Here is a 14,926-nt window from a genome sequence, read left to right as displayed (position 1 = left end):
CACCGCATGGCCTCATTTCAAACTTGTAAGTCCCTACAGGGACTAGTATTAAAGAGAGGAATCACTGTTTACCAACCAAGGAAGTCGATTATTCACCAAAGTAATGAAATGAGCTCGAAGTTGCCTAAGATGCGTGATTATCAAGGCACAAAAAGCTGCTATTATAAGTTTGAGATAAATAAAAAGCAATAACTCACTAATAATGACACTAAAATGACACTAGTAGTAACCAATATTGTCTTAGAACCAAGTAATGTGACTATGTTGTCTAGTTAGCTTTTGTAAATGGTCCTTCCATGCTACCAACCCACTTCTGAGAAATACCCAGATACTCTGGGCATCAACAACAACAATTATCACTTCTGTAAAAGGATAGGGGGCCTAATAACCTACCACATGGATTTCCTACCTTGACCATGTTTGTAAAGTAAAACAACAAAAACGTAGACAACATCAAGACAAAATGCTGTAACAAGAAATAAACACCACCATATTGACATATGGGTAGTCTAAACTGGAAGACTGTAGTAGGTCTGGTAAATTGCGACACTAAACATAAGGGCAGTTAGTTAGTTATCTTCTGTATCAAGCTTTCTGTTAGTTTGCTTTTTGGTGGTTCCATAAAATACAAATTAGACTGACATAATCCTGCCTATCTGTGTACTTTTCTTGCTCATGCTCATTCGTGGTGAGCAAACATTTTCTATTGTCCTCTGCATCGGGCTGAGCAACAGCGCGTGCCTTGCTTGTGAGTCTCACAAAACCAATAGACATTGGCAATTAGCTAAATGATGTCAACGTGCCACCTCCACAGCCTCCAAAATAAGACACCCGATTAGGAGATAAAGTGCAGCTTCATGTAAAGCAGGGGCGGCGGAGCCGGGGGGCTGGGGGGGCTAGAGCCCCCCCAACTTTATCAACTTTATGCTGTAGAATTTCTGCTTTCTGTAATGTTTACCCTTTCAGCCCCCTCAACTTTCAACTCGCTCCGCCGCCCCTGTAAAGCATAAAAGTTGGTATGTGCACCCTGTTGTTGTTGTACTTCCTCCAGTGTCAATCAGAAGCTCAGGCTACCTACAGTCTTGTAGCCAGCAGTGACTAAGTGCTGTTGATGTGCTCATGTCATCCAACATGCATGTGTGCTATCAACAGACTTGGCTTCATGACGAATGGACTTGGCTTCATGAAGAAGAGGCATTGTTCATAGAATCAAAAACAAATCCATCCACCTGACTAGTTTGTTCTTTCAAAATGTTACCAAACCCAGCTTTTTATGTTTCTTCTGTTCCTCATCGCTAAACTACATGATCTTCTATAATACATACTAAAAATAAATTTGTGAATGGTGTGCATTGCCTATCTGTGGGTTGGTGGTTGGTTCTAATCTAAAGACATGGCACGTGGCACTAACATCACACGAAGTATCCGCTGATAAAAGTTTTATCTGCCTCTTTAGTCTACATAGAACACCTTTGACATGTTGAGGGGTATACATGTAAAAAGACAGCTACTAAGGAAGCATACTGTTAGATGATGTCATAACATAATGGCTCACTCTGTTGTATGATGACAAGTGACATATCATAGCTTAGACCTAGTCATGCTGGTAACAGCCACCCAGCCACATAGGGCTTGGAAGCTTGGAGGGAATAGGTAGTGAACAAACATAACAAATAACAGCCAAACAATTACAACAAAAATGTCAGTAAAACAAAATAAATAATTTGCAAATTGGACTCTGTTGGAGTACTGTCCGGTCCGACCATGACACATAACCATACGCTCTCAGTTGCCTACATACAACAGAACTCTTGTCCTTCTCTGTTAATAATTAATTCCTGCATGGTATAGCCACCAGCAACACATTCAACAACAATATACGTATACTGTAAATGATACCACAGTACATCAGGCAGTGCACAGCAAAAAAGAACAGAATCAACGCTAAAGCAATTTTTTCACCTAGGGAGGAATCAAAACATACGCTAAGAGAACAGTCACCAATTTGGGACTTCCGGTGTCAGAGAATCCCAGAAAACGTGACTGACAGATCCGTAGAAATCCTTTCACGGCGGTAAAAGGCTGCCTGTCTAACTTACCTAGCAACCAATCATAAACCCGATGAAATGACAGAATGTTGAACAAGAAACGGCTGAAAAGACACAGTCACCCAACAGAAACGAAGAGACAAACATGCCAAAGGGTTCGCACAAATTCTTTCACAACTCCTGAAAACCAGCCAATCAACTTGCCTAGCAACCAGTCAAAATCAAGCTAATGACTGAATACCGGAGCCAACGTGCAACAGACAAATACCATAGCGTGCGCGCCTCAGCTGAGCGGTCCAACAGACACAAAACGCTCCGCAGGCGCTGAGAACCTCACATTTTCGCAATAAACGTACCTCATTCAATGCAGACGCTTCCACTGTCCGCTGAGAAGCCCCATGGTGCGGTCCGGCTTCGTTGCTCATATCAAAAAAAACGATGAAAGTTCACTCAAGGAAGTCAGACGATACTAACGTCGTTGAATGAGGCCAAAAATTCCGATTGATACCCAATGCAAATTCTATGTCGACGTACCACGATTAAGTGCGGCGAAATTGGTCGGAAGGTCCCGTTGATGGCGCGTCTGATCAACTCGCGTTCTGCTGGTCCACACCCAGACGTCCTTGGGTAGCACGTGCTTCAGTTCGAGGCGACGGAGAGGAAAGGAGAGCACAGGGAAAGACTCAAGAGTTAGGTGAGAGTATATCTTGACGAGTTTTGGTTAGGATGACGAGAACGACGGAGAAAACAACGAAAATCACTTCTACAACTCCCCGACCGGCCGCACACCACCCCCGGGACTCCACGAGTGGTGACGTCAACATCACATGATCTACCATATTTGGTAAACCCAGAATACCGCTTTATTAGGTTATTATCATTTACTACAATCACACGCGTTTAAAATATGGTTGAATGTAGTATGTTTGAGTAAAGATTTTCTTACACGCTATACTTCCTGCCACACCCACATCACTGCATACTGATACTAGCTACTGTACACTACCATATTTCCAAGCACAACTTGGCTCAACACATGCCTCTAGTTGCATCTGTTTCTATTGAGTATATCAACTGACTGCATGAGTTCTAGCAACACAGGCACATTATAGTATAACAAGTCATAACGAGATACTGAAAGATTTGGCAAAGTTGATATAGATCAAATTCTGTAAGGTCTATGTGAATAAACACAACATTGTATTCCTTGGTCAGTATAGTAGTCACCAGATATGTAGATAGTAGTATGTTTAGAGGAACAGTCACCAGATCATACACATGGTCTGAATGGATGAGAGATTACTAGAATGACATTACCAAGCATTATGCATGTATGTCATTGTGTTCGCATTCATAACCATACCAGAACAACAGAAGTCGTAGCCATGGAAGCATGTTCAGACATTATTGTACATAGCTACATTATTGAGCATACAGGACAGTTATCACCAGGTTGGTTAATTATAACTTAATTAACACTAGACACTGCTAGCATGTGAAATATCACACTGTTAATGAATAAAAGCACATCAGAAGTTTCTGCTGTAGTTTGTGTTCAGGTGGTATTGTGTATATGTACTACTCCAATTTGAAGTCAAGTTGCATAAGAAATGTCTGATCGAAGAAAAACTAAGAAATTGAACATCACGTGACTGCTGTTGTGTACACTTAGAAAAGTCGGCAAAAGTCCAGCTGCTAGAAGTGCTAGTTCCTACGATACACCTCACCATACTTTTTCATGTATGTCTTGACATAGTCATGAATTTTGCTTTTTGTCCCACTGGTAAACTCTGGCATAAACCCTTGCTTGATGTTTCTTGTGTGTTTCTCCATGATTCCGTATGTCAGCTAAACAAGAATCATACCTTTCCCAACACCCATGCAAAACAAAACAAACAAACAAACAAACAAACAAATACTAAAGATGGATAAACACAAACAGACATACCAACAGCTATAAAGACATACATACATACATAGTCCACAGACACAGATAAAAAGGCAGACAAACATGTACAAAGACAAACACCTTCTTGGCAAGATGTTTGAAATCTTCCGATGTCTCAATACGACCTCGAGAACAGTCTGGTCGATAATGCTGATTCAGACATTGGACGACAACTTGTGACACCTTTGCCACACAAACAAAATTAGCATGAACAGTAATTAAGCATAAACACTAAAAACAATGAGAATGTCTTTACTTTGTTTCGAAAAGCTTCTTTTGCCTTGGACGTTGCATCCTTTTCTGAAAGTGATGATTCTTTCTTCTTTACCAGTGATGATTCTTCCATAAGTGCCATTTCTAAAAATATACACATAACTACTACTACACACACCAACAAATATACATACACTCATACATCCATGCATGTGTGCCCACACACACACGCGCACACACACACACACACACACACACACACACACACACACGTACACACATTGTTATTACAGATAGCATGTCCACAGAGAACAGTAATAATCATACATAATTACATGCATGCATGCATACATGTACACATACAAACACAAGCAGATCAGATAACTCACTAAAACACAGGAATATGGCAGACGGGTTTAGTTAACAGATTCAGTTAAAATGTCTACAACATTGTAATGTCAGTCATATTATACTAGATAAAGACTTACGCCATGTCTCTAATGCAGCATTAGCATCAGGCGTTATATTATAAGCCTTCTGTTGTGCATCTGATGTTGATGTCACCTACAAAAATAAAACCAAATAACAATACTGTCACACCATACCAAACATTATGTCTTACCTCATGGCTTGTGACTGGAGTGGTAGAAAAACCTGTTGCTGCATTGTCTTCATCTCGCTGTTTCTGCTTTGCATCTGACGTAGATCCAGGTGCTTCAGTAGGAAACTCCCACTGACTAACCCTACAACATTCACAAATTGTAACACTCAATAGCAACAGACACACTCTGATAAAATAATCACCTGTTTTTGACATGATAATAATATGTTCTGCCATCTGCATCACTTGCTGAACGCCAGTGACTAGGCAATGGGGGTGGCGGTGGAGACTGTGACTTCTCACCTGCAGAATCACTATCTGAGCCAACTAACTGCATTGACTCTGACTGGTTGTCAATCTTAGATGTAGCAACACTTGCTATAGAAGCTGATGATACAGGAACGGGCAGTGTGGAAATTGTTGCCGGTATGGTAGTACTTTGCTGCGATTTCAGTGGCATGGGAGGTGGAACAGAAAATGGGTTAGTCATAAATCCACCCAGCACTGGATTCATAGCAGAAATAGTAGGAGGCAAGAAGCGAACTCCACCCATCGAAGAAGCTGTTGGCAATGGCATCCGATGAGGAACCTGTGGAACAAAACTAATGCCAGGTTGACTGGGAATCGTCCCTATGCCAATCCCTGGACCAGGAGGTGGAGGCACATTAGGCACTTGAAAAGCATTTGGCTGAGTAAGGAGAGGTGGTCGCTGTGTTTTTGCTCTCATAAACTGAGACTGAAATTCAGCCAGTGACTGAATCGTCTGAAGTTGAGGCAAACCTGAAAGTAACTGTGATTGAACAGGTTGTGCTGGTGCAATAATGTTATTTGGCTGATTAACTGCAACAATAGGCTGTGTTTGAAAAACCGGCAATAAAGGCTGTGAAACATTTGGCTGTTGTTGCATAAACTGATGCTGCTGCATTTGTTGTTGTGATTGGATCAATTGTTGCTGCTGCAGTTGTTCCTGTGGAATCAATACCTGAAAATTTTTTTGAGGCATCTCCATATGTGGTTGCTGCAGCATCAGTTGCTGCTCTGAAGTTGTCTCTTGCTGCTGAAGGTCCTGCTGAAGTGAATCTTCCAAGGTTTCGCCCTGTAAATCAGTAAGTGAAATATCCACATTCTCTTGACTTGTACTGCCAGAGAAGCTGGAAGAAAACTGAGGTTCACACTGCGACTCATACATTGATTGATATTGTATTTGCTGTTGGTTATATTTTCTCTTTCTATAGCTATCGTTGTCTTGGCTGTCATAATACCGCCTCTTCTCACGCCTTGGATTCTTACTTTGACCGTACTGTAACTGATCACTGTCTTGACTATGGAACCGTCGACTCCAACGAGATTGCCTCTTGTTTCGTTGACCTGTGTTTCTTGAGTAAAACTGACTAGTAAAATCTTCTTGGTTTTTAAAACTTTCAAAGTTGTGAAAGCGTGATCGCTTATTCCGTCTACTGTAATGCTCATCATCTGAGCAGTAGGAAGGGCGTGGAGAAGGACTTTCACCAGGTGACTCCTCGGTCGTGGTATCAACAGTATGACGGCGAAACGGGGTCAGAGGCTGCCAGAAAAAACCATAAAGCACATAAAAGTATTACAAAATGCAGCTTCCAAACCTTTGCCATCTTCTTAGGAATGCGATATTTCTCCTAAGACCACAAGAACACATCACAGAGACTAGTTACTTACTCAACTACAGAGACGTATCCATGCGATCAGCAAACATTTAGAAGACATGCTGTATTGAGGTACCGAAGCAATCAAATGTAACACTAGCTTCAGTAACACACGTACCAAAAGCAACACAAATGTAATAAAATAAATGTTCAATTTTAAAACACCATTTTGAATTAAACACTAACTTCAGTAATGATGTGTTCGATACTGAATGGTCAGTAAAAAGACCAAAAATTTGCAACCTCTTATCAAATACATAGTCTACACAGATTTGAGCAACTTTGCCACATAAACGTTTGTCAGCTTACTAATCATTCTAAGAAAATTAACACAAATGGACAGACATTCATACAGACATGAATGTGTGAAAAGTAGACAAGTATGTTCTCAGCACCGACCTCTAACTGGTTCCACTTTGTCAACAACTTGCTAGCTAACACATACACAGCTTGTTTTGCAGCCTCTTCAGCAAGAGCAACATCCATTTCTTTCAACCCACTGTTCTCTGTCCTCTGGTTTCCGTTATGTTCAGTATTAGAGTTCTCTTGACTTTGCTCTTTACCTGTAACAGAATCAACATCATTTCTAGCTTGCAATTTGTTCCCGGCACTGCCAGTTCTTGCTGCATTAGACAATTCATCTCGAGCCCTAGATGATATTGACAAAATGCAGGTCGTTTCTACTGCAGTTGTTTCATCTCCAGTGGTATTGCTACTTTTGCCCTCATTATCAGCACCCACACGCATCACGAGGCTCTGAATCAGTCCTTTTAACTCTCCCTTGATATCAAAGTTGCTATTTTCGGAAATAGGTGTGATAGCGCTCTGTTCAGTCTTACAGTCTTCAGTTGATGTCACCTCATCTTGACTTGTATTCACATCACTCAGTTCCTCCTTGCAATAACTACTTGTATCTGTTTCTACACCTTTCTGTAAAGCAGACTCAGCGCTGTTATCTGCTGATACTGTTTCCTCGTTTCCTATATTTGACATGCTACTTGTTGGCTTTCCTTTGTCCGTAGGTTGTTCAACGGTCAATGGTAAGTCGGAATTTTCTGGCAAGTTTCCAGCATTCACAGATTCTCTCTGTTGCTCAGCATTACTTTTGTCTGTAGTACATGTCACAGTGTCACCAGCCTTAATTATGTTACCTTTAGGACGTGGCTCTGCAATTCCTGGTGACGAATGACAAGTTGATGTTGCCACTGCAGCAACTGGTGATTCCTTGTCTTCGTTCTTTGCTGGAATACTGCACTTGTTTGAGGTTACATTGGTATCTTTACTCTGCAAGTCTAAAACTAGCTGAACTTCCTCTTCAGAAGTCATTGTTATTTCAGGAATTTCTCCAATAAGAGAGTCAGCCCATTCCTCAACGACAGGTAGAATGTGTGTCTCAGTTACTGTGTTCTTTACTGAGATGGGAAGATGATTGAGTGTCTTCAACAACTAAAAACTCCAAAATCAATACATGCCAAACAACCAATTACTGCAAAGTACATAGTTGGCAATGTATGTTAAGTCAAACACAAAAAACCCAGTGTCCCATAAACAGTACAAACTAATTCCATTGAACTGTTTCATATATCTTTAAATATATCAAAATGTTAAATTTGAAACTGCATGTAGCCAACTATCAAATGTTGCACAAGTCAAAATGAGATAAGTAACAAATTGTAAAATGTTAAACATCATGTAGAGGTGGTGTCTAAAATCAAATAATAATCAATTACGACAAAGTAACACTGGCTAACAATGTATGACATGCTCATTCTAATCTGTAGGGCCACATGTATATATTATATTGCAACTGTCTGACTTCAAAATGTCGATCAAGCTACACCTTACAATAACAAGTTTCCTATTTCTCCAACTACATAAATAGACCCATATCAACCAACGATTCTAATGTTGTATCCTACCTCAAGTTTGAATTTAAATGGTAAATCGGTCATATCAGACAACCAGTCATGTAGCAGTTTCAGTCCCCGCCTCTTAAGGAACTGCTGTAAACAGTATTGCTCTTCAGTTGCCTAATGAAAAACATAAACATCTACGAACAATCACAAACCCATGATATTGGCATGCCTGCAAGATAGACAACAAAGTGATTCGTTCATCCAAAGTCTCAGCACTGAATGTTAGACGTAAGAAGTCAACGATACTGCTGTCTTTGCTTAAATTCTTCTCGGTTCCAATAAGCTCCAGCAAATCTTTCTGAAACTAAAACAAAACAATGTTGACTACATTTATAAACTAATGAAAAATGTTCTGTTGGCTACTAACTGATGTTAGATCTTCTTCAAAGTTTTCTTCACATGGTTGCTCTGATGAAAGAGGTTCCACTTCAGCATCTGCATCTGTTTCTTCTTGACTATCTGAGACAAGAACGATGTGCTTTTTTCTCCGTTTCCTCCTTTTTGGTGGCAACTTTGTTCCAATAGATTTGTCAGGTATAACTACACATCAAACGTAACCTAGACAATGCTGGATTTTCTGTTGCCATTTAACAATTGTTTTTACTTGCTGATTCATCTGACTATTTCTATCCATTAATTAAAATAGCATTCACAATCTGTAAAGATGATAGTCTGTTGTAGGTGCATGCATGTGGTTGCATACATGTGTGTGTGTGTGTGTGTGTGTGTGTGTGTGTGTGTGTGTGTGTGTGTGTGTGTGTGTGTGTGTGTGTGTGTGTGTGTGTGTGTGTGTGTGTGTGTGTGTGTGTGTGTGTGTGTGTGTGTGTGTGTACACGTGATGCCTCTAAGAACAAATGTACATATAATGTTATTTTACCTATACTGTAAAATTGCTCACAGCACACATCTATACTGTTTGTTTCACAACTGCTAGTCTGGCTTCTCAAAAACGTTACATATGGTATTCCCTGACTATTATCCCATTGGGCAACAAATCCACCCTTCACATGAATAGCAGTACAAACCTTAAATACTACACACCTTTAGTTTTCGGTTCGACCACCTTGGCTGACTGATTTTCTGCAGAGTTCTTTGGTGGCACTCCAATAACACCACGACAGTTAGCAGACCCACAAAAGCACTTCTGGTCGTGCCGTCTGGAAGCACCAAAACCATGTCACACAACACTATAACCAGTTAGCACACATCCTACCCATATCTTTGAAACTTGTAATCAAATGTCACTTCGTCTCCAGTTTTCATATGTTTGATGGCAAAGAAACCAACACGAAGAACACCAGCAACAGTCCACTACGGTAAACACATAAATATAGCAGCTTGTACATGAACAATTAAGGTACTGAGTAGTTCACTTCCTCTATTAAAACTACCCTTACAAGTACATTCAATGTAATTGTTATTTATGTTTGGTATATTATTTTCCTGTCTATTTAAGCATTTGGTTTTGATATATCAAATGACTGCAACCAGTGTGCAATGCACATGTTATGCAGCATGCTCACAATGTGAAGCTCTGTTGTATTGATGTAAACTACAATCTCGCATATACAGCAAAGCAAGTAAGAGCTTGACAGTTGTCGACAGTGATTCACATATAATGGTATTATCTGCATGTAACACTTCTAATGCAAATTTTAGAAATATAATGTAAGCAAAAACAATAAATTAACAGTACTCTGACAAGCAAAATACTGTCCACCCAACAGTGCTGTTGATACATTTTGGATTACATTTCAACAGTTTTGCATATGATTTCTGACCTTCTGTGTTTCACATGATGGATCACAGCTGTGGCTGTGGTTGATGAAACGAGATTCATTTCCTTTCTTGGTGGCGTCGATTATCTCATTGCCCTTTAGTTTCATAAAGTAGTGATGCTTCAGTCTGGCTTTTGCATACATTTTCGTTCTATTTCTGAACTCTTTGTCAGTACATACCTCGCCGAGGTATTCAATAACAAATGCTCCCCTATTGTAAAACCCAATATATACAGTCATACAACCCATATCACATAAATGAGATAGAAACAGACTGACAAAAAGTAACACACATGCACACGCTCACGCACACACACACACACACAGACACACACACAAACACACACACAGACACACACACACGCACAGACACAGACACAGACACACACAGACACAGACACAGACACAGACACAGACACAGACACACAGACACAGACACAGACACAGACACAGACACAGACACACACACACACACACACACACACACACACACACACGTATGCACACATGTACCATGCATGATGGACACATGAATGCACAGAACAAGTCGAACATCAAAACAATTCCACCATCTGAAAACCTGAAACACTTACATTGGCACATCTTCTAGTACCCGCAGACCAAACCCTTTGCGTCTAGCATCAAACACCTCTAGCTTTGGATACTGACCCTACAGTTGTACACAATTAACTAAACAACCAATACCGTACGCCATTATCGAAATAACCTTCTGAAATCGTTGGTTCATACAGAACTCACCACAAGGACAACATTTTGGATTGCTGTTACAAACAATAAACATCAGAATATGCGGCATCACTCACTTTATCAGCAAACTAGAGTTCATATGTATGACAGAGTGCCACACATGCACATCTCACTTACCATTCAATCATGAGAAGTCTATTAAGGCAGTCTTCTCCACAACCACCATCTTCATCGGTGTCTACAATAGCATGCGTGTAAACTTACTATTTCTAAGTGATTGTAAATGTGCAAGCATTACCCGGATCATAGACACACTCACAAACCATTTTCTTAGCTTTTTTACTTGCCTTGGACAATTGGCTACAAACACAAAAAGCTGCTTCACACAAGTAGAACTGGAATGAAGAACATACTGAAGCAGATAATAAATACTCACAATAAGTAGCAATCTGTACAAGCATTGTTGAAAGTCAACACACGCCCCAAATCCCAAATACATTAATTTATATAGCTACTTTCAATAAATAGTAATTTACAAATTCTTAAATTACAACCAGAAAGTAATTACTGTACCCTAGCGTTTCACGCCTCGGGTGATAAAAGCAACACTACAAATCCATTGTATCCCATGAAGCACAACTTCAGTTTAACCTAATCCTAAGCTATTGTTAGTAGGTGCCATGATACAATTTCCTGGAAGCAATATGCTTATGGTAATGTCACATTCTATGTATACAAAGGTCACATGCAATAAGTGTCAGAAACCACACTCCAGCATGCGTTTGCTCACTAAGGTTTAATTGTGTGTCCTAATTAATTAATACACACAAATTAACTCCTTTGTTTGCCTTGCTACTACATAACTACAATGATTTAAAGTCTAGACATACAAACAGAACACACAATGTTATACACACTAAGAGATCTGCTGTGTGACACCCACGAGTATTGTCTTCAGCCAGAAATCAATCCTCAATAGATAAACAAGAAGCAACTGTTGGCACTTACACAGGCTGCAAGTAAATGTTGTCTTTGAGGTTTTCATAGCTAGGTGGCTGTCTCGGATAGTCAAAGATCACCTTTGACTCGTCTCCAGAAGACTAGAAGTATTAATAACAACAATCAAAACAAGGCAACCAGAGATCTCTGCACTCGCTAAATGACAATAGAGGAGACAAATTACACACAAACATGTAACATAAAAGTAAAAAATCAAGAAACCATTTTAAACAGCCTCATAACATCCTAACTAACACAAGTTCGCCATTCTCAGCTGTACGTAATAATTTACACGGTAGTCTGCAACCTCACACGTTGACGTACACAACCTATCCCATGTTGTGACAATCCTATTTCTACCCCGATGGTCAACTTTTCAGGCCAATTCGTCCATCAACCTTGATCAGAGCATCAACCAGAGCATCAAAATGGCTACCAGTAATTACAATATGTATTATAATTTATATATTATATATATGAACTAATACTAAAAATTGTAGTTAAATATGATTTTGAGTGTAAAATAGATATAAACTGTGATTTAAAGATTTTATAATAAAAATTTAAAATCCAAAAATTTCTAAAAATACCATGTCTATCTGTCTCTTTCATAGTGCGTCCATCGATTTCAATATTACAACTGCCTACCATTTATTATAATTAGAGTAAATTACCTCATCTGTCGTGTCAGACAAACTTGTGCTGCTACTCCACATCCTCGATCAACTCAAGCACAGAAACCAACATTCAACCTAGAAATCAAGCAGTTACTAGATCGAAACCCTCGACCGTTTTATAGACGATTTGTATTGCTACGTGCTGATCTGCGCACGTGCTAATATCAGCAGAACAAGGCAGTTAGTGTCCGGTGTAACAAACACTCAACACATTCGGGTGGAAAATGTTGACGAGACCCCTACTTTTCAGGAATGACACAACAGGTAACGCACTAACACCTACATTAAGTCTTACTGTTGCAAAGATCTGCTAACACGATGTTTGAACTTTGTCACATACGGGACCTGAACGGAGACAACTTGGCGCATTTTCTATTGGATAGGGCATCGAGGGCTACGCGCACTTTCAACAGCGCACAAACTTTAACGTTTAGGCGTTTTAGTAGTACTTTACATGTCAGCACTTTGAGCTAACATTTATTAATCAATACATTATAATTTGTTACTTTAAAACTAACATCGTGTTAAAAGTTTTAACTACAGTAGTAAACAGTGACTAATTGAAAACCTTGGGTTAAAACAAACTGTCTACAAGTAACGGTCTGGGATGCAAGAACATAAAACCATATTGATATCTACCTACGACATCTTTGTGTCAGCGACCTTTCTACGTTCATCTCTTTGTCTAGTGATTTTTGAGCAATGGCAGCTATCCAGAATCTTCAGGCATATGGTGAAACGTTTACTTCGTTTTACATTTTGTTTGGGACTCCAGTAGGTGACGTCCGATTGCTTTCTTGTTTTAGATCCGTTTGCTGACGCTGCAGCGGACACGTCGGATAGCAAGGGTGTACAGAGCGGTCACATTCACATCCGTATTCAACAGCGGAACGGTCGCAAGACATTGACGACTGTCCAAGGAATCTCAGACGATTACGACAAGAAGAAGCTCGTCAGATATGCGAAACGAGTGAGTCATCGATTGGTAGATGTTTTTAAATACAAAGTATTCACAAGAATACTTCGCGTATTTGTGACGATTGGGTCAGTGTCAGACGGACGGTAGTTTTCTGGTGTGACATTATGTATGGAAATATTTAAAAACCTCCAGAAGATCAAGCATAAATATCTTACTTGTAATACACGTTTCTGCCTTTAATTTAATTGATAATTGGTATCTTGTAAATAGAAAACACTGAACAGTAGTCTTTGACTCTATGTCTGGGATCACTCATGGAGTACTAGTAGAACTGTTTGCATTTTTGGTTGCAAGAATGTTGTCAGCTTAGCTAATTCTGTATTTAAATTCATCCAAAGCGTTTACATATTTGTTAACTCATAGTGAGTATCATAATTCAGCTGAGAGTCAGAGAGAAGCAGGACGTTGTAAAAGTTGTGGGACTGAGCAAATAGTATACTTAATACTTACTATGGCTGACCACTTTGTGTGTGGCAATGTGAGTATGTCTGTTTGGAATGTGTCACATTTCTAGTCTGGTCAAACAGCTCTTGAGTCAAGTATTCACGTTTGGTAGTACATGGCAACCATAGACTGTCACAATGGACAGACAGCCAATCACAAACAACCGAGGTGTAGGAGAGAGCATTTTACTAGAGCAGTCTAATTTGTGTTTGCAAATAGTAGGATCTTGTTTGAAATACAGAAATATAACATACGAGTCAGCAGTCTGCAAAGGCCATTGTGAAAAATTATTTTTCCTGTCATACTAATATTATTTGGGAACTCAACGAGATACCGAGAAGCCAGGGGAAACTTCCATCTTCCCTATGTCTCAATTCCTGACATTTGATGACAGACAGAATTTGTTGAGGAAACAATGGGCAGTTGAGGGTCATTGCGAAGGAAGTGGGGTGAAAGCTTAGCTTCAATTATTTTAATTAAATTATTAACAATAAAAATTTTTGCATGTAGGCTACAGTTTGAGTGAAGAAATTCAATGTTATGACATTCAGCACTTGTCAGTCAGTTATGTAGCTGTAGAAAGACATCGTGTTATATCCTTTTGTGTCGTAGGAATTTGCTTGCAATGGGACGGTTGTGGAGCATCCTGAATATGGAGAAGTGCTTCAGTTTCAGGGTGATCAGCGAAACAACATCGCAACTTTTTTGACAAGAATTGGACTGTGCACTGAAGAGCAATTGAAAATGCACGGATTTTAGAAACAGCTATTTTTTGTTGTTCATGTATTAGCATATCGAGGTGTCCAACAGAAATATTACGATACTGTAGTAATAATACAATAATCCATGTGTGATTACCGTATGGTGTTTGGTTGATTGCTAGAATAGTCAATGACAAGAATAATATTTGATTTGAATATGCGTTACCTCGCGTAC

General features: G+C 39.6%; 3 protein-coding genes across 7 annotated transcripts in view; 1 reads left to right on the top strand and 2 right to left on the bottom strand.

Annotated features, from left to right (window-relative positions):
* The window catches only part of LOC134193939 (la-related protein 4-like), a 10,732-nt gene extending 7,883 nt beyond the window's left edge, over positions 1-2,849 (bottom strand). For 2 of the 3 annotated variants that reach the window (XM_062662806.1, XM_062662807.1), the window contains exon 1: positions 2,405-2,849. In XM_062662806.1, coding sequence (XP_062518790.1) covers positions 2,405-2,473 — 69 coding nt within the window. In that variant the 5' untranslated portion in view covers positions 2,474-2,849. Of the gene's footprint in view, positions 1-2,099; positions 2,234-2,404 lie in introns of those variants that run through there. The other variant, XM_062662808.1, reaches the window with a different exon arrangement.
* Positions 2,850-3,452: 603 nt separating this feature from the next.
* On the bottom strand, positions 3,453-12,910 carry LOC134193994 (histone-lysine N-methyltransferase SETD2-like). 3 transcript variants are annotated; one of them, XM_062662878.1, is made up of 21 exons: positions 12,863-12,910; positions 12,565-12,642; positions 11,900-11,991; positions 11,190-11,251; positions 11,069-11,129; positions 10,911-10,965; positions 10,777-10,853; positions 10,187-10,394; positions 9,619-9,716; positions 9,447-9,562; positions 8,773-8,945; positions 8,575-8,709; positions 8,409-8,519; positions 6,889-7,935; positions 6,430-6,462; positions 5,014-6,374; positions 4,832-4,952; positions 4,698-4,773; positions 4,253-4,353; positions 4,078-4,179; positions 3,453-3,896 (listed from the first exon to the last, which is right to left on the bottom strand). In XM_062662878.1, the coding sequence occupies exons 2-21, from the start codon at positions 12,604-12,606 to the stop codon at positions 3,753-3,755; spliced, it is 4,215 nt and encodes a 1,404-aa protein (XP_062518862.1). In that variant the 5' UTR covers positions 12,607-12,642; positions 12,863-12,910; the 3' UTR covers positions 3,453-3,752. The 3 variants fall into 3 exon arrangements, with proteins under 3 accessions (XP_062518862.1, XP_062518864.1, XP_062518863.1); XM_062662880.1 differs by lacking the exon at positions 6,889-7,935; XM_062662879.1 differs by lacking the exon at positions 12,863-12,910 and having other exon boundaries at positions 12,565-12,838.
* A 278-nt stretch (positions 12,911-13,188) lies between these two features.
* On the top strand, positions 13,189-14,906 carry LOC134193866 (eukaryotic translation initiation factor 1-like). Its single transcript, XM_062662715.1, has 3 exons — positions 13,189-13,300; positions 13,374-13,537; positions 14,603-14,906. Exons 1-3 carry the CDS (start codon positions 13,270-13,272, stop codon positions 14,747-14,749), a joined length of 342 nt encoding a protein of 113 aa, XP_062518699.1. The 5' UTR covers positions 13,189-13,269; the 3' UTR covers positions 14,750-14,906.
* The last annotated feature ends 20 nt before the right edge of the window (positions 14,907-14,926 follow it).

Source organism: Corticium candelabrum, chromosome 18 (genome assembly GCF_963422355.1).
Source record: "Corticium candelabrum chromosome 18, ooCorCand1.1, whole genome shotgun sequence".
Taxonomy (NCBI): Eukaryota; Metazoa; Porifera; class Homoscleromorpha; order Homosclerophorida; family Plakinidae; genus Corticium; species Corticium candelabrum.
The sequence above is the reverse complement of the archived record's forward strand: the minus strand, read 5'-3'. Positions and strand labels throughout refer to the sequence as shown.

Bases quoted from the DNA above. Each gene is read 5' to 3' on its own strand.
- LOC134193994 (XM_062662878.1), bottom strand. From the start codon at position 12,606: ATGTGGAGTAGCAGCACAAGTTTGTCTGACACGACAGATGAG. The intron at 11,130-11,189 runs GTAATGCTTGCA...ATGCTATTGTAG, and splicing joins TGAGTGTGTCTATGATCCGG to ACACCGATGAAGATGGTGGT. The intron at 7,936-8,408 runs GTAGGATACAAC...TGGAGTTTTTAG, and splicing joins CATTTAAATTCAAACTTGAG to TTGTTGAAGACACTCAATCA.
- LOC134193866 (XM_062662715.1), top strand. From the start codon at position 13,270: ATGGCAGCTATCCAGAATCTTCAGGCATATG. The intron at 13,301-13,373 runs GTGAAACGTTTA...TTCTTGTTTTAG, and splicing joins CCAGAATCTTCAGGCATATG to ATCCGTTTGCTGACGCTGCA. The intron at 13,538-14,602 runs GTGAGTCATCGA...TTTGTGTCGTAG, and splicing joins TCGTCAGATATGCGAAACGA to GAATTTGCTTGCAATGGGAC.